Below are 24,640 nucleotides of genomic sequence, written 5' to 3'. Positions count from 1 at the left end.
TCAGCCTGGAGGTAGCAAGCTCCCTGGACCAGCTCATGCCTAAGAACCAGGGAGCTGGTGCATTGCATTTACTAACACTTCTACAACCCTTTGAGTTCCTCAGATGTTCATTAGTTTACATGTAGCCCTGTCCTCATGTGTTGATGTAAATGCTTATGCTGTGTTAATAAGCTGTCCCACAGTGTGGGGAGCAGGTCAGTTTTGGTGTAAGGACCTCAGGGCAGTTCCATGGGACTTAGATTGACGTGTGTAAGGCCTGGGCTGGTGTCACACAGAGCTGCTGTGTGCTGTCAGGTACCACATAGGCTTTTCTGCTTTCAGCTGTATCCACATCCCTGTAATCCTTAATGAGGTACCCTCTCCCAGTTGTATGTTAACAACAAAATACTGTGACTTCAGCATTGTTCAAGCACAATGGTTGAATTTAACTGATGTCATAGCATTACCTATCCCTTAAAGCATCTTGTACCCTGGTTGCTTTTTTTTCTGACATACCTTAAGGCTATGTAGCACAGACCAGGCTTACTTGGCACGTGCTGTGGGCAGCTGCTACGGGACTGAGTGCCAAATGGCAGCTGACTTCACAGGCACTTCTCTTCACTGCCGACCTTGTTTGGGGGAAACACTTGTGTCTCAAGTCTGGGAAGAGGTTTGATAAGGGTTGTTGCCAACTCATTTTAGCTAGTAAAGTGTAATTTTGGGGAAGGTTCTCTGTCCTTATCTTTTGAGCTGCGGCTTTCGATGCAGCTGTTGCATGTATTTTGTTTCACTGATTCCAACAGGTTGAAAAGAGCATTGACTTTGGCTGCAGTGCCATCTTGATGTTCATATCTGTGCTGGATGCTTTTCCTGAATAAACTGCATCAGGAACATTAGGAAAGTTAAGCAATCCTTTAAAAGATGAGGAAGCAAACATTAAAGATAGAAGTGCTGTAGAAAGCCCAGATGTACAAAGAATTTGCTCACTCAGTATATCAGCAAGACATCACGTTCCTGTTGTATGAAGCCCAGAACAACAGTACTATGCTGGAGACATACAAACTTCAAAAATTGTCAAGGGAAAAAAGTTTTTGTTTGAATATGCTGGTAGCTGTAGAAATTATTTCCCCTGATTCTGAGCCATAACAGATTGTAAATAGTCAAGGAGAAAATCTATGGAGGGCATGAAGATTATTCTGTCCATTAACCTTCTCAAACATAGCTGTACTAAAAATGAGATGTTGCCAGATATCTTTACTAGTGTTCTCGAGCTGCAGAAAACTTAACTGGCTTAAGCTGTGCTGCTGCAGCTATTCAGACATTAGTAAAGTGGTATCCCCCCCTAGTGTAGATACAGCTGTATTGGTGTACAAGTGCTCGCATCGTCAGGACTTGCTTCTGATCTTATTGGATAATTTGTAGCTCTCTGTTGGAGAAGCTAAATGGAGTAAACACAGCTGTTATGATATAGCAGACTTTTTTTTGGCAAAATGAAAAATGTTGAGATAGAATAGTTCAATTGGTCTTACTCTGGAGCATAAATTGCACATTGAAACATTCTAAACAGAAGAAACTTGGAAACAAATGTCTCCATAGGTACTGTTTGCATCCAGGTACTGAAGACACGGTGACTGTTGTCTTTATTCAACCTATGTTGGTGATTCTTAACTTATCTCCATCATTTCAAGAATACTTGTGTTTCTTCTATGAATTCTAGCAAAATATTTTGTTTGGAATAATCAGATTATTTCCTGATGTTAAGAAATTAAATTGGAATGTGAGGAAGTGGGTTCAGTTGCTAATGTAATATTCGCTATTGTTGAAGACTCTTCTAGTGTTGTTCTGTTGTTTTTTTCTTTTTGTCTTCTAGAAAAGTATGCTTGCCTTACGGCAGCTAATGCCAAATGCTCAGAGTTTTATCCAGCAGTGTATGCAGCAGCCTGCTCCGACCCAAGAAGCCGTTTCAACTTGTACTTCTGCACTAACTCCTTCCACAGCAGTGGTAACCTCACCTGTAGCAACCAATTCTCTTCCTGTTATAAAACCAGTGTCTGCCCCCACAGCAGTTACAGCCGCTCCTGTTATAAAACCAGTCCTTTCCAGTGCATCAGTGACAGCCTCTCTGCAGGCTATGAAGCCTGTTCCTGCATCTGCAGTGGTGACAGCCTCTCTTCGTCCTGCACCTTCTGTCCTCACCACAACAATATCGAAATCAGGGCTCACTGCTATCCAAACCGTAAAGCCAGTCTTTACCTCTGCAGTAGCAACATCATCTCTCCAGTCTGTAAAGCCAGTGCTCGTCTCTACAGTGGCATCCTCAGCAGCAACCCCTCTCCAGCCTTTGAAACCTGTCATGGGCACCCCCATCAGTATTAAAATCTCACAGCCCAACTCCATCGTTGCACAGCCAGTGACCACTCAGCAGGTGGTTAAAGTGAAACAGTTGGTAAGATTAATTTCCTCTATAACTGGGCTTCTTTTATTTGACTCTTAACATTTTGTCAGTTTGCATCTTAGAAGTGTTCTTTTGTCATATGAAGCTAGCCTGTCATGATTTAACCAGTTCTGAGATAGTTGTGGATGTTGTGCAGTTGTTGAAAAGGTCAATCTAAAGCCAGACTGTGAGGTCTACTGCAAGATGTACTGACCACTGTTCCACCAGACTGAGCATCCAGATTGAAACGTGAGAGAACATGTGTTTGGACTCCTGGTGTGCATGCAGCTGTGCTAGTTTGGTATATGAAAGAAAAGGCAGGAAATGCTTGTGTCAGAAAAAGAAATTGATGGGATCCTTATGTTAATTACTATCAGATGCCCTGTGTGGGCTGTGCCTGTGTTGACCCCCAAGGATTCCAGTCTCCCTACCTTTATAGACACTGCACTCTTCAGAAATAGGTGACTTGATGATATGTAGTGATACACTAACTGAAAGGTATGAACTAGCTCGAGGAGCTTTTCAGAGGAGAATTCTGACCCCCACTTTTACTAAGATATGTTAGTCATCATGTCATCCAAAGTTTACTTTTTTCTATTAGGCCTCAATAGATAATAAATTCCAGGAGGAACAGGCGTGTTAAAACAATACTCCTGAAAACAATGCGTTAACATTTCTTCTTGGCATAGGTTAACTTCTTATGGATGCTAATGGTAAATATCAGAAAATGTGGATCCACTGGTATATGTCCAACAGAGCAACGTTGTGAAATAAGTTAGATTTTGAGATAATGAGGAGTCTGTTGTGTAAGTAGTTTACCTGCATGGAAAATTGGGAGAACAATCATCTTTTGGCAGATAAATAACTTCTTGTATAGAACTTCCTTGTAAAAATGTGTTCCTTCAAACAAAGGAAAAATATGCTTCCTCTGAAGCTAAATTTGCTTACATCAGGTGTAGTAGTATAGTACTGTGTGAATTTCCATTGTAGTTTGTTTACTGTATATTCCTGATTTAATAGTATTCAGATTCACTGAAGTACTTTGTATTTGTTTTCTTCCTTTCCAAATGCTTAAGGAAAATATAATATAGGAATTATTCTTAGTAAAGAGCTAATTCTACCAGGTTTTCACCTCTTCAGATTTAATGAAGAGCAAAATATTGAACTATATAGGGGAGGATCCTTTTTATGAGTGTTTCTTAAAAAAACTAAGCAGTAACAAACTTGGATAGTAGTAGCTAGAGCCAAATTGGAAAAAGAATTGGTACCTTTTCTTCAAGGACTAAATTTGAAATTCCAGCCAGAAGAAAATGAGAGCTGCTTAGGCTGTACAAAGGCTGGAGAATGTTTGTTGGCTCCATGGTAAGGCATGTAATTCAGGGGAAAGATTGACCATCTGTACAACTAGATGAGGAAACGTAACTCTGCACTGGGGAGTTAAGATGCTTTGTGAATACAATTTTGTTGAACCCACGAAATGACTTCTGCCTCCTTCGATACTGCAGCGTGGCATCCTTAATGAATTGCTTTTCTTTATTCTGTGTTATAAACATTGACTTATATTATGTAAAATATAGAGCATATTTTAATCTAGTTTAAGTAGATCCCAAGCACAGCAGTTAAAATAATTTCTCTTAAAAAATGGTGTTTAATTTTGGTCTTAGATGTAGTTGGAGGGTTTAGTTGACCACTGGCAGCTCAGCCATATCAGGATGCTGGTGTTTGTTCAGGCAGCCAGTAAGCACAAGGAGCAAGCTGATGGAAGTGGCTGCATTTTCTAGGACTTCCCTGATGCTTTGTCTTTTAAAAGGAAGAGGGTCTGCCTGTTCCCACAAGAAAACAAATCAGGATCTTGCCTCCCTAAAGAGAAGGGTCCTGCTGCCAACTGAAAGGAAGCACATGCCAGCTGTGCAAATCTGTCCATGCAGTGCTGCCAGCAATTTTTTTTCCTTTCTGGCCCTCAGGGCTGTCTGATGCCATGCATTCTCTCTGCATGTCCGTTTCTAATTTGTCTTTCTTGTGCTCAAGGAATTTAAGGGAGCATCTTCTGTGCATTCATGTGCCAGTTCTATTGTAATGCCATTGATGCTTCAGATTTCAACACTGCAGTGATTTCGTATTAAAACTGTGATGGGAGTGATGCAGCATGCAGCTCTTTCTTTTCTGGAACATGATTATCACAACTCTGTCTGTATGGTGGACTCTGAGGGATCTGCTCTTATGGGATGCTGTTGGAACTGGATTGAGTGTCTGTGCTGTCTTCCCAGCAGCTGCACACTCTGCAGGTTACCCTCCCTGTGACTTCTTTCCTTAATGTGAACTAATTTAAGTGCATTTATTAGCAAAGATTTTTCACCTGAGAAATAAAGCGTGTCTTGCCATAGCATTGCTTTGTCTCAGTAAACATGGTAAATCGAAGTTTGTTACCAGCTGCTGACTTCTAATGAAACTGCAACTTAAAGCATTAAGAACAAGAGCTTTGTGGTGCAGTCCCCACAGCCACCGGTAAGGTGTGCTCACTTGCTACTGCTGGTGGCTGAAGCTCAGGTCTCTCTCAGGCAGCTGTTTCTGAGCTGTCAGCTGGGTGTTGAATTGCACTTTCAGTGTTGCTGCTCTTTATTCTGATGTCTCTTTCAATTTCCTTAAGGAATACTAACCTGAAGAAAAAAAGAGACAGTAACTCTTTTTCTTATAGATACCTTTTTTTGTAGAATTTTAGTTACTGGCATTAGATCCTTGTTGAAATTTCTAGAATTGTTACCCTTTGCTGGTTCCAAGGACTTTCAGCTTTTGCTAGCCTAGCGTCTAGAATGGCAGACAAAAGCAGCTTTACTGCCAGTGCATCCTTTCTAGTTTCAGGTTGATCTAGTCTCATCAGTCACTTGATATATTTTTCCAGTCTCCATCTAGGCTATTGATTTAACATTGCCCATCTGTTCTTATGTCTGCCACACCTTAATCTTGAATACTTATGCTTCCTCCTGTGCTGTTTCAGTTTTTTGTATGCTGAAGATGAAGCACCATGCTCACTGACGGTAGGGAAGATCTCTAGGTGCCTGTCAGTATGGACGCTGGCAGATCCTGTGAGTAGTTTGTCCAAGCTGCTTGGTTGTTCAGTAATTATCTGAACATATAAATTGTGTTCTTAACGTTTTTGACTTCCAGCGTACAGAAGCTGGATCTTTTCAGAAAGATCAAATTGTGTCTTGGTTAAAAACAAATAGAAGCAAACATTAGTGTTTGTACTTGTTTGTGATGAAGTGCTCTGTGTGTGAGACTTTGTCCACAATCAGTGTCTGTATTCCTATGGTTGTTTCATCTGCATAAAAACGTAGAGAGATATGCATCTTGTGTTTTTTCCTCGAGAATGGTGTGTTCTTTGTCTAGTTTTTGAACACCACCTTCAGCTCAGTTGTTCTACATTACCACTGTTTTGTCAAATCATGATGCTATAAGCAGCATATTATAACTGGAGCTGTTGGGCAGTGTACCTTGACATCTTCAGATGCAGAGCACATTTTCTTGTGAACATGTGGTTTTCTGGTGCTCATGATGTTTGCTGATTAAATCTGAAGTTAGTTGGCAGAAGGAGACAGTCTAATTTCTAAGAGCAATAAATGTCAATTCTTCACATTTAATTCTAAACTTGTATAGTTTATTTAAATACAAACACTGCTTGAGCATTCTTTAGTCTTTCTGAAATTAGACTTAAAAAGCAGAGAATGTGTTTTCTCAACCATTTTTCTGTTGACTTCTTGCCTCTAACCAGCTAGGATTCAATCTGAAAATGTTAGTAATTTTGGTAACTTTTAATCCTTGGTGAAAAGGTCTTTCTGCAACTTGTAATTAAGAGCTTTTGCAGAGGATATATCAAAAGCTGCAGTCCACATTTCTGCTGGCTAGAAGCCTTGGAAATGAAGCTTTGGGGATATCACTGTTGCTTTCTTGCATTTTAATGGTTACCCCTGAAGAGGAAGAATTAGTATTTACAGGCTGTGCCTTTAGGTCTGTGCTGTGATGACATCCTGCTGTCAGGTTGTGTTTCTTTCAAGAGCCTCTTTAAACAACACTATCAGCCCTTCCCTTTTTACCCTTCAGCAGTGCACTACTGTTTTTGCACAGAGGCAAACACCTCAGTACAGGTGTTGCTAGTTAGTACTTATGTTCCATCTAACTGGTGCATTTCATGTACTTTTGTTTAACACTTCAAAACTTGGCATCTCAATTTACAGTTGACCTTCCAGCTCCAAAAATGCGTCAGTAACTTCATAGTCTGTACTCTTCACTAAAGGAAAAGAATTTCATGCAAGGCTTCTGTTTGTTTTGGTGATTTTTATTTTTTGTTAAACTAGATGTGTGTGATACCTACTGTTTTAAGCTTGTTGGCAGACAGTCTCAATATTCAATTGGTAGCCTGTTAAGAAAAGCTTAGGAAAGGTTCTTAGCGTAGCAGACTGTAGAATTCAGTGAAATTTTCCTGATATAGCTACTGAGAGTAGGGATGAAATGCCTGTTAGAGCTTGCTGAATAAGCTTTAAGCTCGACACTAGTCATTAAGATATTGTTTCTTGACTTTAAAGTTGAAAGTAATTTTTCTTTGAGCATGCTGTTTTTTATAAACTGAGAGCTAGGCATACATGCATGCCCTGCAGCACTTCTGACGGAGTGAACATGTTGATACTATCTACCTCTCTGTATATTTGTTTCACTCTTTTCACTCTTCGTATTTGTTATCCCACTTGCAGGTAGTCCAACAACCACCAGGAACCATAGTAAAGCAAGTATCCACACTTCCACAGTCCTCAACACTGACTCTTCAGACACCTGTTGAGAAGAGAATGCCACTGAATACGCTTGTTCAAACAAACCAATTTCCTGCTGGTATGGAGAAACTTTTGTAATGGAGAAGGGCGAACACTACTGAGGTGTAAAAATAAGTGTGGGCTGTTGGTAGATTGCAGGGAAGTAAGAAGGTGTTTTATACTGGGGCATTCAGTTCTGTTTTAGGAATCCCAATAAGAAGCTCAGCACCATGTCCAGTTCTGTTGCCTCCATAGCAATTTAATTTTTAAAATACTGTAAGATCCTTGCAGTAAACTTTGAACTGCCGTAATCTTGAGAATTGTGTCAAGAGACTTTTTCCTTCAGCAGATCCAGGTTGATCATAACATAAGTTTTTGTCGCAGCCAACAAGTTTTCACTTAAACCTCTCACTAGTCAGAACAGAGGAGGGTGTTTGAGAGGGTAGGATTTTTGGCCTTACAGAATGTAGCACTTTAGAGTGTCTGGTTTCCTGGTTGTTACTGAGTCTGCAGTACCTTTGTTAGAAGTATGAACTGATTAAACAGCATTAAAAAGCATTTTGCTTTCTGCTATGGCATGTTCTTTGTTTTGTTTTAGGCTCTGTTCTGAAACAAGTTACCCTGCCAGGAAATAAAATTCTGTCGCTTCAAGCATCTCCTCTTCAGAAAACTAAAATAAAAGAGAATGGAACAACATCCTTCAGGTAAAAATAAACAATATAGTTTACTACAGGAAGGAACAAAAGAAACAGCACATATAGAAGAGGGAATAGAGCCCAGATAAAAGCAGCTTTCTTTAGAGACTTATGATTGGTGTTTTTATCTTATAATATAAATTGTCAAACAGGAATCTAAGAACTCAGACCTTGTAGTAGATCTTATTCCTAATATAGGATAACTGTCTCAGTGAGTTGGGTTTTTCGTTGTTATTTCAAGAGTGTAATTACCCAAACGGTGTACATCAGTATGTATCAGTTTTTCATTTGTAGAGGAGACATTGATCTTGATCCTGTGAGTACTGCTAACTAAAGTTACCCTGTATTAAAAGCTCTCCGTAGTATTAAGTCAGATATAACTACTACTTCTTATGGACAGCCAGATAGCATTGAGCTGCAATTTGGACTGGCTAGCAACCTGTTTAAAGCTGTGTGCTGTATTACATATCTTTTATTAACTCTTCATGCAAGCTTGTTCCTATATGTAGAGGTGGAAATCTTTGACTACACCTCTAATTGTGGCTTCTGGCATGTTCTCTAGGCTTTCAGATTTGAAGAATGCTTAAAGCTTCTAGTTCTAATAACTGATTAACTTTTAAAAAGGAGAAATGATACTTTTTTTGTAGCTCTAGAATCTAATGTTGAAATAGTAATAGGCTGCCATAATTATGCGTTATTAGCTTTAAGACTTTAAGGCAAACTTGAAATTAGTCTTCCAGAAGTAAAAGCAGACATGACACCTTTGTGCTTTTGACCCATTGACTTCTCATTGTTTGAAAGCTATGGCTATGTGTATTCTGATGCATACCCAAACAAAAACAAATAAAAACAAACAAACAAACAAAAAAAAACAGCCAACAAAACGCCTGATAAATATTTCAAAAAGCAAAACCCAATCCTCCCTAGGAATGAGATTTTTCTGTGCTCCTCCAGTAAAAAATAAATTAACTTTCTAGGATGAAGAAGTTTGAACTGAGTTTCTTGAGGTTCTATCTTGTCAGGCTTTTAGAGTATTTAGAAAAAACTGTGCTTCTGCAATGTGATCCAAGATGGATTTCTGCTCTGCTGGACTATGAATTTGTAATTAGCTGAAGTACTCGACAACTCAGGTTTGAAATCTCTAGCTTAACCTACTCTTTTCTAATAAATTTCTCATCCCTGAAGAATTTATCTCTTCAGATATCTTCTTGATTCTTGTACTCACCAATGCAACCAAGCAGGCCTGGCATCAGTTAGCATTATTCTAGCCTTGACAATAGACTTTCCCCATTGAGTCCTGAAGTAGTTTGCTCTCTTCTGTCATTTATTATTCCTAGCAAAGCTAATTTTCCTGGTTTATGATCCATCAGCCAGCTGATGAATGAGGTAGAGAACACGATGGCCCCCTTTCAGGTTTTGTGATGGGATTTGTTATGGACAGAGAGCATGTTTTCGTAACTGATGTGATACAGGAATTTCCTGTATTTTTGGTTGTGCCTGTTACAACCCCTTTTCCCCTCACTGAGCACCAACAAAAAGAGCCTGTCCCCATCTGCTTGAGACATGGCCATTAGGTGATAAAATCCCCTCTCTGTCTTCTCTTCTCTAGGCTAAACAGTCCCATGTCTCTCAGTCTTTTCTCGTAAGGGAGATACTCCTTAATCTTCTTCGAACCCACTGGACTCTCTCTAGAAGATCCCTGTCTTTCTTGAGCTGGGGAGATCAGAACTGGATGCAGTACTCCACAGTGTTTATTTTTTGATTGCTAGAGATGAGAATGGGAAGGGGTGATTTTCTTGTTTCAATTTTGAAAAGTCTTCCTAGAAAAAGTAAGATTTCAGCTAACCTTGCACATCACTGAGAGTCGGTTGTCCTGTAGAATGCACTGTAAGGAGCGGTCTGGTTTAAAAGCAAGCATCAAGAGTTGTATAACTGTTCTACTTATCTGGTAAAGTATCCCAGACTCATAGAATGGCTTGGATTGTAGGGTGCTCAAGGATTAAGTTCCAACCTCCCTGCTACAGCCAAGGTTGCCAACTTCTAAGTAAAGTACTAGATCAGATTGCCCAAGGTCCCATCCAGCCTGACTTTAACTACCTCTGGGGATGGGGCATTTATAAATTCCCTGGGCAACCTGTTCCAGCACCTCACCACTCTCAGTAAAAAAAAAAAAAAACCAAAACACTTCCCCCTGACATCTCATCTGAATCTCCCTTGTGTTAATTTAAAACCATTCCCCTTTATCCTGTCACTGTCTACCCATGTAAAAAGTTGATTTCCTTCATATTTGTGAATTTGCTTTAAATATTGCAGCCTATCTTCATAGGGGAGGTGTTCCAGCCCTTTGATTATCTTCACGGCCCTCCTATGGATGCTTTCCAAAAGCTCCTTATCTTTCCTTTGTTGGGGACCACAGAGTTGGACATAGTGCTCCAACTGAGGCCTCGTGAGGACAGAGTGGAAGGGAACAATTGCCTCCCTCGCCCTTCTGGGCACCCGCCCTTCTGATAGAACCCAGGATACTGTTGGCCTTCCAGGCTGCAAACGCACACTGCTGACTCATTACATTTTTAATCAACTGGAACCCTAAGTCTTTCTCAGCAGGGTTACTCTCAAAGAGTTCTCCCAGTTTGTATACATATCTGGGATTACCTTGACCCAAGTGCAAAACCTTGCCCTTTGCTTTGTTGAACAACAAAGCTACTATATACTGGAGCACCCTGGGGGGGAAAAAAAAAAGGTGCATATTCACCTCTTAAACTACTTGTGCATTTCTTGCACCTGTTGTATCTGTTATTTTCAAAAATGGATACAGCTGACTTGAAAATTTAGATTGGGAAGTTCCAGAAATCAGAACTGCTAGTCAAGTAGGAGTGAGATAGCAGAGTGGAAAAATCTCGGCAGCCTCTTGTCCTGCCCATGGTGATCAGGAGTGCTGGTGACTCTTGCTCTGCTGGAATTGTTCTGTCCCCTGTAGTTGTCTGTGGTAGTGCACGGAAGTTTGGGTTAAGTATATTTCTGTAGTTTTCACTTTTACTATTAAAAAAAAAATAAGTAAATCATTGAGTAACTAGAAAATTGAATGTGAAGAAAATAAATGCATTGTTCAAACACCAGAGGGTGCCACAGACTCACTTTTCAGTCACTACAGCCAAATCTGTAACATAGGAAGTACATCTGCATTGCTTGAACATATTTCTCCAATTGAGTATTCAATTTGAATGTCAAATATGACTCCATACAGGATAACATTGACAGCAGAGCATTCTGTTTTATTGTTTGTCCTGACAACTTTAATCACTGGAGATCTGTAACAGCTAGGACTTGTTGACCTCTGGATGTGATATGAGCAAATGCAGAAAAGTATTAATGACTGTGATAAAGATGATGGACTTTGTGGAGGTTTTGCTGAAGATGAAAGCAAGTCAGCAGCTAACCAAACACCTCCATGTGTGTTCTAGAATATTTTTCGTTTATCACTTTGCTGGAATGGTTTTAATAGTTCACTCTAAATACATGGTACAATGCCTAAAATGATTGAGTTTTGTTAAAATAACAAGATAAAATGAACAGTAAAGAGTGCAGATTTCATTTGGCTTCTGAAACTTATGTTATTTGCTAGTGAGCACTATTGCTAGGGGAAATTTGTGGTGCATTCTTTGAGCTAAGTAAAATAAGTGCAGCGGTGTTTTTCTAAATGCAAAAGAATCTTTCATCAAAGCTAGTAACTTAATGCAGTCTTATGTCTGCAGTAATGAAGTTAGAATTGGTCTTCAGAACCAGCATGGGTAGAGATGGCTACTTGAGTTCTCATGCGTGTGCACTCGTAAGAGAGATAATGATTGGAAATATAGAAAAAAATAGTTACTTGATAATGTGAGGTGAAACATAGAATTGTAGCTAGATGTATAGTCCAAAAGGTTACTTGTTGCCTTCTTGAGTATTTGGAGTATGTAGCCAGATTAAAAACTGAAATGGTATAATAGTTTACCTGTGCTACAAGCATCCTAATGTAGACTCCATAAACAAGGGTCCTTTTTTTAGTGTGATGAATCTGAGGCACAAGCCTGGTCAGGAAGCTATGTCTAGGTAAGACTTACTGTACGAAACTGATTTGAGAATCTGTTGGTCTCCTTTTCCCTAAGCAAATTATACAGAAGCTGTCTGGCATGCAAGTATACAAATGAAAGGCAGGAAGGGTAGGGGAAGGCTGGATTAATTTCCTTGCCTCCTCTTCATAATATTGTGGGAGAAGTCTTACACCATAGAATGCCATTAAAGTCCGAAAAAGAAAAATCTATAATTTAAGGAAAAACAAACATCACTTTCTTGCATCTTTTGAGCATCACTAAAACCCAACCCATTTTCCAATAAATTCAATTTATACCTATTGCTAATCAGAAAGCATTCTCCAAGAGATCCCATTTCATCTAGGAATAGGAAGTTTCTAACCTGCTCCTGATTCAATAGTTACTTAGGCAATACAGTGCTTTCTGAAGGTGGACTTCATCAGAGAACACCTTTGCAAAGACTCCTTTTTCTCAAATCAAAAGACGTTCAAATTGAGTGTTTCCAACAGCTTATCTGAATTAATACTGCAGGCTTCTATTCTAAACCCTCGAAGCCAACATTACAGCCTTTGTCACTTTGTGAAGCAAAAAGGCTTTCTCTTTATGATCTAAAGCTTTCTGAAAATAACTTAAATTGTTTCATTGCAAAACTTCTCCAAAAATTTCACATACGAGATTTATTAAGTATTTTAGCTTACAAGATCGATCTTAAAGCTGAAACATGCAAACTATTTGCTTAATGTGGGCTTTACCATGATGGCAGGAAGCTCTAGCTTTGTTAGTCCAAAGTTCCACAGTTGGATTTTTATTATGAGCTTCAACAGAATCCAGCTTACATGGGAATGCTGAGAACTAGATCTCTGCCACTGTTCTTCAGAAGTGTCTGCACGCGGTGTGGAGGATGCCACGTGCTGTACAATAGAGCTGATTCAGAGAGGAAGATCTGAGTTGACTGTAGCATACAGACAAGAAGGGAACTCTGAAAAAAGAAGTAGAAATCAGCTTTGTGCCAATACACTTTTCCTGCTGTCTTCAGTTTGTAGGACAGGCATATCTGTTAGAAAATTGCCTTGCTTATAGTTTAACAAATGTTCAAGTTTATTCTACACTTGTTGCTATTCAGTAAATTGTGTTTTTATAACAAATTTCAATTTAACTTGTGACTTTAATAACTCCAAGAGGAACCTTGACTTCTGAATAATAAATACTGCTAATAAATACCACTGCTGTAAGATCAGTGGTGGAGATGGGGAATCTCATGGGAATTTTAAACCGTGGTTTACCTCAGCCCTTTGTTTACAAGGTTATTCAGAATTTAAGTTTCTTCTAAAGGATTTGCATACCTAGCAACTGAGACATTAGTCAAACTAACATTTGAGAAACTTGAATGAATTGTGAAGGCTTGTTGTGAGGCTTCTTTACCTAAACGCTTCCACACCAAAAACCTGTAGTATAGAGGTAGCCTCCAAAATATGTGAACATACTTGTTGATAGAAGCGCCCTTTTCTTTGTATCCATTCTGAATGAAGCATAAAATGTTGTGTTTCTCTTTAGAAAAGATGAAGATGACATAAATGATGTGACTTCCATGGCTGGAGTCAACATTAATGAAGAGAGCGCATGCATTCTGGCCACAAATTCAGAGCTCATTGGTACTGTGATCCGCTCTTGTGCAGATGAACCTTTTCTGTTTTCTGAAGCACTTCAGAAGAAGATTTTGAACATCGGTGAGAATAAAACATGTGATTAGTATGTGTTGATGTAGTGTGTCCTTGCCTCTTTCATTAGCCAGACTCTCGTCTTTGAAGGAGTCAGAACTCTAAGATCTGTCAACTTCATTCATGTGTTTCTACTGAATATATCGACCTCTTCTAGTAGAGAAATAATCTTCGATTTTTTTTTTTTTTTTTATGTAGAAGATTGAAGCGCAATAGGAGAGAAGACAAACTGGTGCCACTTTTACTTACAAGAAGTTAGCTACTACTGCTCTTACATTTAGTGGAGTACATAAAAAATGTACAGATGTTAATTTCACATGCTGAAGTATGCTTTTCTATTCCTGCAGCTCCTAATTGGATACATTAAACTGACTTCTCTAAAAACATGTGCATTCCTTAGCCGGTTGGGGTTGTATATATTCTGCTGACCAAGGTTGCAGATCCTGCCCCTGTGGTTAGGAAGAAATTTCATGCTGCTGATAGAATCGCAGAATTGCTCAGGTTGGAAGAGACCTCAAAGATCATCAAGTCCAACCTCAACCATACTAACCTAACTCTAACAACCCATCACTGAATCATGTGCCTGTGCACCACATCTAGACAGTTTTAAAACACATTCAGGGATGGTGACTCATCTACCTTACGTGCACAGGGCAGGCTTTTGCTTATGACTCCCTCTATGGAAAACTCTTTCATTGAGTTACATACAAAAGGAGATGTTAGTTATCTGTCTGTATGAGTGGATAATGCTGTGGAATGTATGTTATGTCAAAGCAGGGAGTGGAGTGTGCATTTGTATAGCACTGCATTGTTTACAGCAAGCTGGATATTTTTCAGTGCCTTATTCCTGTTCCCTGCTTGGTAGCTTGCCATTCTGTAACAGTGAGTTTAGCAGCTCAGCATCTATAATATAAAGCCCTCAGTTAATATGTGCAGCCATAATTCAAGCCATAATACAAGTGGTCTTGTTAGATGATCAGAAAGACTTCCTGTTTCTATGTGCAACTTATTCCCAGTCCAAGCAATGCAACTAGCCTGTGAAAAGCATGTATCTTGCAAATTCTATATGCTACTTTCCTATACTTCATACTCCATGTACTCTGCACTGGCACAGATCTGCAGTTTGAAATACATAGGGTATGGTTTAGTGAAGGTAGTGCTGTGTTACTAATTGAAAGGGGAATATATACATTGGAACTGGAGCATAGAAGCTTTTCTCATAGTTTAGTAGAAGGTTATCTAGTTATCCAGGCAGTACACATAAGGAAAAACAGAGCTCTGAAAACCAAAAACAAAGCAAAACAAACAAAAAAAACCCCCACATGCTTGTACAACAACTGTTTTGTGATGTTCAAGTAACTTATTTAAAGATGGAAAACATAAATACAACTCTTTCAAGACTTGCATGATAGCTGTTGTACGTTTATGACATGAATTATTATTAATGAAAAATGTTTTGATAGTGAGGCAAGGAGTACTGTCAGGGATTACAACAACTTAGAAAATAAATGCTTATGTTCCTTAGCTGAGATCCCTCTTCTGTTCAGGAAGTGTATGTGGAGGGTGGTTTTGAGGGTTGGGGGAATTTAATTCTGGTCTTAAACTGAAGTTTCATGTGTCCTGATTGTCTAGTGGTAAATTATGGAGGAAGCATTAAAAGATGCTTGAGCAAAATGTGCTTTGCACTCAACTGAAGTACAGTCTAATATTTACCATGTGAATTCAACAGGGAGAACATTTTGATCATAGTGTGAGAAAACATTGTAGATTGTCCCCGACTTGCTACTCTAACTGAAAATATATAATAAAGGCAGGTGAAATAGGTGATTAGTTTTTTACAGTGTACTGTTTATCCATTCTTAACACTTCACTTGGCAATAAATACCAAAATGGATTTTGAATGCTATTATGCATTGCATCATAAAGTCTTAACAGCTATTGCAAATGCTATGAGGGGCAAGGAAAAGAGCTTCTGGTAGGTACTGTGCAGAAAGTGTGTGAAAGCACTGTCAGCCTTACCCACAAGGCAGTGCTTTCCAGGTGTCCTGATGGAGCTGCACTGTGTCAACCACAGGCATGCTGCTCCATTGCAGCCTGCAGGAAGGTGCGAGGTGGCATCTCACCCTGAGCATGGGGTCTGGGCAGCCTCAAAAGCAGCTGCTGAAGTGCAGAGGAATAGCAGTACTTGTCAGTGAACAGGGAGAGTGGCGTCAGCCAGAGAGAAATGGGTTGAAGGCACGATGACCCCAGTTGGTTTATGTCTTTGTTTTTAAAGCTTCTACCTTAGGATAGCTGGGTCAGTCTGCTGTGGACTGGTTGGTCGAGGTAGGTGAGAGGATGCCTGGGTCTCATATGCTTGGAGAGCACTGCGAAAATCTTCCCTGTTCATCGAATAAATGTGATGAGTTGTTAACAAGTGTGGTGTCAAGCAGGGCAAAATGTAATTCTCTATTTTTTTTAATTACTGAAATTAACAGAATATGGCACTAATTTCTACAGCTACCACATCTCCCCATCCCTGAACATGAAGCTTGATTTGTGTTCTTATTAACTTTGTCCTATAAATGACCTTGCAAGGAGAGTGATTCTAGAGGCTAAGTGAAACAATGTCTATATTTTCTGAAGCTCCAGGCTAAGTTTTATTAATGTAGTGTCTAAGATCTTTGAAGTTGTGACTTTACCAGGAAAATCATAATCTCCAAACCTTTATTCATAATGGGTATGACTTCCAGGGGGAACAGAATACCTGCTGTGCTAATTATTTCAATTATCAGCTACTACTAAAACACGTAATGGATTTTCTCTGCTTCCACAGGTAAAAGGCATGACATTATGGAACTTAACTCTGATGTTGTGAACTTGATCTCCCATGCTACACAGGAAAGATTACGAGGGCTCCTAGAAAAACTAACTGTAATTGCTCAGCACAGAGTATCAACCCATAAGGTAAAGGAAATCATTAAGCAAGTTTTGTGCCAAAGTTTTCCTGCTTTACCGCCTTCAAGCTAAACTTCTTCCAAGCATAGGTACATCATATGCAATATGTGATTCTTTTCAGTGTCTACCGAAGGCTGATTTTCTTTAACTGTTTAATAGCCTCTAACTATTCTTTATACTTTCCATTCAACTTGTTAGATAAGCACTCTTAAAACCAAATGTAAAGGCATTTGTAGTTTTCCATAGAAATGGTGGCTGTCATGTAAAAATCTCCCTTTTACATGGTAAACATAAAGCTATTGGTCGTTGGATTGATTTAGGGGCTTGCATTTGCTTATTTTGTTTGCTGCTGATGGAACCATGGTACTTCTCAGCAAAAGGCCTGGAGAATTTGAGTGTTTTATTTTCAGTTCCATGTGAAAGTAGAGTCCCTTTGATGTTAGTCTCAGGGATTTTTGTACCTCCAGTGTTACTGAAAGCCTCCTTCCTGTGGTATTAACTTCACTGAGTATGAAGGAGGTCTGATATCATTGAGCCAGTGTGGTACGAATAGGAAGCATTAACTTACAAAAGACCAAGCTAGCACTTTGAGACTTTTCTTTACAAACAAAGGTATGAATTTGTATTTTTTTTTTTCAGTATCAAACAGGAACTTTATTTCAATATAATAAGAGCAATCAACTGACAGGATAGGAGTTATTTTTTTAATAGGATTCTTTTTATAGGTTTCTAGATAATGAAGAAGCAGTATTAAAGAGCAGGAACTGTTTGGAAAATTTGAAGTATTATAATGACATCCAGAGCAACTGAGCATGCCATTCCTTGCCAGAAGAGTTTTTTAAAAATTCAGTGCAGAAGATGTGTACAGTTTTTATGAGAAAACTTTGTTCTGTGTTGTCTTCAAAGTAGGCAGTGCAGTATATCTGTGAGCTGAAGTGAGGTGGAAGCTGAAGTCTTGAGGGGCTCTGGTAGGACTCAGTGCCTTATAAATGCCAAAGATGGCAAGAGGGTTTTTTGGACAGTGGGCTTGGAGAGACTGACTTTCCTCAATGAAAACAGAGTGAAATCTGGTTGGTTTTGATATGATTGAATTGCCAGAAGCGAAGATAAGATTGTATGACTGCAATAAACTTCTTCTCAAAAAAGAAAAAAAAAAAAAAGAAGAAAAAAAAAAGAGGAAAAAACTGTACTGGTCATAATAATCTTAGAGGCACAGGTGTCCTTTTTCAGTAGGAAGGTGGTATTAGATTACAGGTGAATACTCTGGAAGATTGCACTTGTGATTATTCTCACACGAATAATATTGCAAATATGCTGATAGGCTTTTAGAAATCTATGTTCAAGAGCAGAACACTTCAGGGTCTTAGTGCACTGGTGTGTATTTGTATAGGCCTGTATTCTATCTCCCCCAGTGCTTGCCACTGCTGTCTTTTATCCCTCTAGGCTATAGACTCTGTGGACTCCATGCATTTCAGAAAATCATCCTGACACTTTACATGAGGGTTGGATAGTTGCCCCCCAGGGCTTTTTATTGGCATATATTCATTAGAAAAAGAGAGTATCGTGACAGATGTGGTGAAATCAAGGTAACTATACTAGGGTAGAAGCTGTTGTGAAAGTTAGTAATTCATGGGTTAATACCAGGGAGACCTTTTGTATTGTATTAGGCTTGTGCCTAGCAGCTTTCATCTGATGACTAGCCTTTCAAAGAGATTTGGCAGGTTAAAGGCTTTGTATCACAGCTTGCTACTGTGTAGACTTTCCCACTTTTGCCATTTTTTGCTTAAAAAGAAAAGAAAAAGAAAAGCCACACACTTAATTGTAATTGTAAGTTACTAATTTAATTAGTGTTGAACTGTTATGGTGATCTGTATCCAAAGCAGGGAATAGCCTTTTAAATTGCTATAAGCTGATGTCTGTTCTGCAGCTCTTACTGCGATTCCTTGGGAAAGGCCTAGTAAGACAATAAAGACAGTCAGCTAAATGGTTCCATTCCTCAGCTGCTTCTCTTCTGTGATCTGGAGAGCTGCTGAGGTATGAGTGTGCCTGTGACATCATATGATAGCCAAGACCAGAATTAATAGTGACAGCTAAACTGTGTAGTGATTAAAAATGTTTTTGTTGTGGATTGGGTTTAGCACAGTATCAGACAACTGTTCTATGTTTCCTGTATTTGGAGCCATGAACTCCTGGCTTTGAGAGTTGTATGCTGTTGTAAACCTGGTTTAATGACAACATTGTCTTAGTGTGCAGTATCAATGAAGTATGGCAGCCTAGACCATCCTGTCAGTATGGCAATATGATGTTGCAGCTCCTTTGGTTAAAGGGGTAAACTCTGCTGTAAATGTTCCTTGATGTGAAAAGTGTCAGCATTTCTTTTCTTCTTTTCTTTCCCTTGCCCCCTGCCCACCTCTAACCCATCAAACTGCAGAGAGAAGTAACTCCTGAGAGGATTAGAGACTTTTCTGCTTTTAACTTGGCTTAGGTAAAGCTGAAGCTCAGTAAGTTCCCGCAGAGTAGCTGATCCTCCGTAACCTCTTGTGTCCGTACTCTGTCCTCAGCAAGGCTTTTCAACATGCTTTGAATTGTTCAGCTCCTGGAGAAGAACTGTTCTGTATGGGATTCTTCCAGCTTCACTCCTGGAGGACTGAAAAGAATGAAGCTTCCGCATGTGTATTTTTTTTCTGTACCTCTTGACATAGAATACTTTCCTAGTACCAAACTGGAAATACCTTAGATTTCAAATTCATTTAGAAGTACATGACAGTCTAGAAAGGAGCTTGCAAACTGTGAACAAGGTGTACAGCTTTCCCTTTAATTTGTTGTTGGATATGCTCACATATTTAGGCATGCTCTGTATTGTAGTTACTTGCATTACTTGTCACTAACTTAAATCCTCAGATTCTCTCCCTAATTACAACCTGTGTGTAACTTCAGTTTTTGCAGGGGTCACACTACTGTAGGTGAGGTCTGTCTGGCCTTGTGTGAAGAAATTCATCCATTTATATGAACAAAAACTAATCTAGCTTGCTTCCTCATAACAGTAGAGGTTACAAGGTATGTGCAGGTATAGAACATATACAATGTAGCATTTTCTGTCTAAGCAATGACAGTGCTAACAGAAAATAGAATAAGCTTGTTGCATAGAAAGGACAAAATGTAACTGGAGGTTCTTAAGAAACTTCAGACGTGTTAAGCCTCTGTTATTGAGTAAAAATTGTGTAAAATAAATAAATAAATCCTCCTAGTTCTTGTCCCCTATGGTTTTATGATACTGCATCGGGGTACTTCTCATTGGGTGGCTTGCATCACTAATTGGCATCGAGTCTTTGATTGGACTTTAAAAATGTAATCATCTAACTCTGACTTTCAACATTCCAGAATGAAGCGTTTCTAAACTTCAAAAAATAATCTTCTGGTAATATGGCTTTCTTCTTTGTCCTGTTAAAAGGATTGCAGCATGGTGGTGGATTATAAACTACTGCTCCAAAACAAATTGTACTTGAGCTGAGGCTGACTCATGGAGTGTGTGTTTTGTGGGGAGCAGTAAAAAGTTGAGAGCAGTAACAAGAGGGAAGAGAAAGGCTTGTCAGACTGTTTTGCAGAACCACGGACTCTTCTTGAGAAGGACAAAGTCTCCTTAGTTGCAACACATGGTGTGGTCTGAGCCACAATTGGTGATACGTGACAATGTGGTGGCTCACTGAAAGGAGCAAACAGAATACAAGAAGAGGGATTGATTTCATGCTTTGTCTGAATTGTGAGAATTGAGTTTGGAAGACAGCAGTGACTCACAATGTGACTTTTACTTTTCTTCCAACTTTTAGAAGTATCTGAATGTGGGAAGAAGGGTCTGAGTATACTGTGTCTGAAAACTTAAGTTTTTGGAAATTGAAGTCACTGATAGTTTATATATGTAAAGTACACCCTCCCTTAGAATATACCTGTAAAACATCCTGTGCTTGTTCCATAAGAATTGCATGTCAGAGTTGCTTCATTTAAGTGTGAGATTGGATGGAGTATAAGGAAGGATTGCTGAAAATACATATGTTTGGTTGCTAAAAGCCTAAATATAAATGTATCAGGAAAAGAGAAGATCACAAAATAACAGAGACAGAAAACTCTAGGATGTACATTAGAGTGGTTTAAATAAGTATCTTGTTTTGCTTGATGTCCTTTGTCCAATGTGTATAATTCAATACCCAATGCAGAAGAGCAGAAGCAGTAAAAAAATAGATTTTCGTGGCTGACAGCATTTTAGATCTTTCGTTCTGTTGTTCTTCCTTTTGAGACAAGCTAAATCTAAGTTACTTAGTCTTTCCAAAGGGGAAAAAAAATGATAAGAAAAGCAAACTACTGATTGCTATCTGTTTATATCTATGTACATACTAAAATAACTGTAGTCTTGTTTGAACGCATACATGTTCAGTTAGTGTTACAACCAGTCAATAATATTCATTTGGCCCAACTTTGAGCTGGACATTGGATCAGGTGACTTTACAGATCACCTCTCAACATAAACTATTCCGTGATTTGAAAGCATCCCCTGATGCAGAAATATATATTTCTGGAGCTACAATAAATTATGTACAATCACCTCACATTCCCCACCACAAAATTGATATAACCAGTTTTATTCCCCACCAGGCAAGGTTTACTTCAAGTTCTGGATTAAATGGCAAAAACTTCAAAAGTTTGGGTCTTATGTTTTTATCCACTGTCTTTAAATGGGAAAGTGTATGATGATCTCTTCTCAGTTCTGTTCTTTTTCCTCTTAATAATCCATCCAGAAGACAATCTTGTTTGTTTACTGGTTATGAAATTTATGATAGCCTTTCATAAAGACTACCATTGTAATATTATTATAGTCAATAGACAGTAGAATGAGGTGTTAATTTTGTCAATTGCTCCATAACCTCTTGCTAGTCACAGATCCAAAGAAGCATGCTTGAGTGGAGAGGAGATACCACCTGAAGTCTTTCTAAAGCATCTTACGTTTCTCAGCTTGAAAAAACAGCATTATTTTCAGGCTGATTCCATTTATTAGTTCTAGTGGTGTATAAAAAGCCCTGTCTAACAAAATTCTCTTTTCAGGGGAGTGATACATACATTGTATCTAGTGACACCAGAGCACAGCTAAAATTTCTTGAAAAGCTTGATCACCTAGAAAAGCAAAGAAAGGATGAAGAGGAACGTGAAATGTTGCTACGAGCAGCCAAGGTAAGAACATCATTTCTTGCTTTTCAGAGCTGAAACACTGGCCTTATAACTAGTCTTTAATGTTTAGGATAACTCAAACCATACAGAAAAGGGTTTAAGGCTTTTTACATTCTTCTAAAAACCGTAGGAATTCTTTCAGGTAAGTAGGTAAGGAATTCTTTCAGGTAAGAGTGAGCTCTTCTTTTGATTATTCCTTCTGGACAAAATGAAATAAAAGTAATATTTGCATAGCCATAAACTTCATTTATGGATCAGTTTTGAGTTCAAAAAATGCCCTTGTCCTTCTCCACACCTGGAATTTGGGGAGATTTGCTGCCCTGACAAGTATATTTCTTTTCTGTAGTTAGATCAGAGAGTTCAACTTGGAGCTGGTACACTTGCATCTGAGAATCAGAACAGAAATAAGTATCCTTCCCACTTCTCTCCCCACAAGAGCAGAAAAGAAAACAAGCAAACAGCAACAAAAAAACTCCAACAAATCAGTAGATCTTGCACAATCACATGAGACTCGATCCTCTCCTATTTTGTTGTTTTGTTTTTGACCTGACTTCTGGATCCCCTTGGGTGGAAATGTAATCCAGACTGGAAAGAATCAAGTTGTACTTGCAGAAGTACAGAATTATGACTCCTTTTCTTTCCTGCACTTCCTGTCCTTTGTAAGTGTCTGCTGCTGACATGAACAGCATCATGCCTAGACTGGACCTGACTGACAGCGTTAGCATCATTTTCAGTTTAATCTTGCTTCAGGCTAGAGCAGAGGCAGCCAGCCCAGATGGGGGGAGGGGGAGGGGAGGGTGTATGTATGTGGAGGGGGAGGGGAGCCAGTTTGGATTGAGGCATTCGCCCCTGGAGCAAAATCTTTCAATCACAGGAGAAAATTGTCATTTATTAAATATTTAATGTATGTATGCTGTGGTGTTTGGATGCTAGTAATTCCTATTCAATCTTTTTCTTGTTCCTTTGGTAGAGCCGTTCCAATAAAGAAGATCCAGAGCATCTGCGTTTAAAGCAGAAAGTGAAAGAGGTAGGTCTTTCAAGTTACCATGCTTGCCTTTGTGTGCTGAGAGAAGGTTGGCAGCCCTGTCCTGGCAATTAGGTCAGGGTTTATTTTGCTGTTGCATACCATTTGCAGAGGCCTTGGGGAAGGACAGGAACTGCTACAGGCAAGGGCAGTGCTTTAAACGAGGTCAATGAGTTATGAGATCTCTTTCAACATTTTATTTTCGTAGTTCTAGTCTTGTTTAGAAATGGCTCTTTGTAAACTACAGCAGTACACTTGGTAGGAATATAATGTGGGATTAGAAAAAAAAAAAAAAGAAACTTTGAGATTTAGCATCTGGGACTGTACAATAGGCTACATTTTTCCAGGGTAATTGTTCGTTTTGTAAATCTGATACTGCTTATAATTCTTTGGCTGGGAGGCGGTACTGGGATTTAGTTTAAATGGAAAACGCCTCTGGCTTTTAATTTTCTGGGCCCAGCAGTTTTCTGTTCTGGAATGGAGCCCTTGTTTCACACAGTTCATGTTTAGCTGCAGGGGTTTTAGTTTATAGCTTAGACTGGTTAAGCTTTTACTCCCAGAGGCCTCTGCATAGCAACTGTAGAAATCAACAAATAAGTTCATTTATGTCTGCAGCCTCCTCTCAGTAGCTGACTTTTTACATTTCCCAATATCCATTTCCTGACTTTTCTAGCCTGAGAGAAAAAAGCTCCACTAATTGGAGCTTATTTTAATTGAGCCTTAATATTGGATCTCACTGGAGTTGCCCCCAGAGCTACTGGGAACGGAATGAAATGAAAGTACCTAAGGTGGAAGATGTGTGTGTATGTGTGTGTGAAATTTTTCACTTGACCTACAGATTCTTTTCCCTGCTGAATAAATCATCAAGCCTGTTCACATTTCTGATTAAGGATCTGACAGCAGATGATAATAAAGACAATTGAGGTGTGAGACGTGTGATACAGAGCTGAAGAAATTGGTTTCTATAGTTACTTGACTGATTTCATGCAATTTTTAAGGATCTTTGTGCTAAATGAGTGTGATTTTCTGAGCAACCTTTTTCCTTAACTGTGCCTCTTGAACTATGAAATTTGTTGTTGCTTAACATTGCTGCACTTGGCTCCTAGGTGCCAGGAGCAGCAGCAGGTTATTTATGAATGCTTTAAAGGCCCTTATTGTTTGGATTAATGTAGGAGCTGGGGCAAAACAAATGGAAATCCAGTAAAATAGTATTAGAATCAATGCTCTGGATTTGCACCAAAGTAGAAGAAATTTGTAAAATGAGAGGAGAGAAAACTTGCTTTACTATCTATCTTTTAATTCCTTTTCCCTTCTTACAACTCCTTTTTCATGCTTACAGAATAATCAGCCAGTACAGAAGTTGCCTTAAAGCCCTTTCCAGTTTCCCTCGTTGCCACCAGGTTCAACAATCAGTGGGTAAACGCTGATTTGTCTTGTCTTGTAGGTGGCCTTACTTCTAGATCATATGATTGTTTTTGTAGTTTTTTTTATTGAACCATTGCAAACCTGCATTTTAGCAATTAGTTTATGCAACTACTTTTCTCTTTGCCTTTGAACAATAGCATAGAGGGTCTTGAAAAATATTCCATGACTCAAGATATTTAGAAGGAGGAAATTTAACAGTGTACTTTGGTTCTTCTAGGTATACAAATAAGTAGCCAACAGAGTGGAGAGGACTGCTTGAGTATAAAATCCTCTAGTTCATATATCTTATGAAGATATATACAGGAAAGATATCTTTCCTATATCTTATCTTGTGCTGGA

At 39.0% G+C, this 24,640-nt stretch overlaps 1 protein-coding gene across 2 annotated transcripts in view; it reads left to right on the top strand.

The window, feature by feature from the left end:
- TAF4B (TATA-box binding protein associated factor 4b) overlaps positions 1-24,640 on the top strand; it is a 70,378-nt gene that overhangs the window by 23,691 nt on the left and 22,047 nt on the right. For both annotated transcript variants that reach the window (XM_042808916.1, XM_042808917.1), the window contains exons 7-13: positions 1,850-2,425; positions 7,159-7,294; positions 7,814-7,919; positions 13,535-13,707; positions 16,514-16,644; positions 21,730-21,855; positions 22,823-22,879. In XM_042808916.1, coding sequence (XP_042664850.1) covers positions 1,850-2,425; positions 7,159-7,294; positions 7,814-7,919; positions 13,535-13,707; positions 16,514-16,644; positions 21,730-21,855; positions 22,823-22,879 — 1,305 coding nt within the window. The remainder of the gene's footprint in view (positions 1-1,849; positions 2,426-7,158; positions 7,295-7,813; positions 7,920-13,534; positions 13,708-16,513; positions 16,645-21,729; positions 21,856-22,822; positions 22,880-24,640) is intronic.

This window comes from Centrocercus urophasianus, unplaced genomic scaffold (assembly GCF_019232065.1).
Source record: "Centrocercus urophasianus isolate 14NV4802_14NV808 unplaced genomic scaffold, USGS_Curo_1.0 seq_11, whole genome shotgun sequence".
NCBI lineage: Eukaryota > Metazoa > Chordata > Aves > Galliformes > Phasianidae > Centrocercus > Centrocercus urophasianus.
This window is presented reverse-complemented; position numbering and strand designations above follow the sequence as displayed.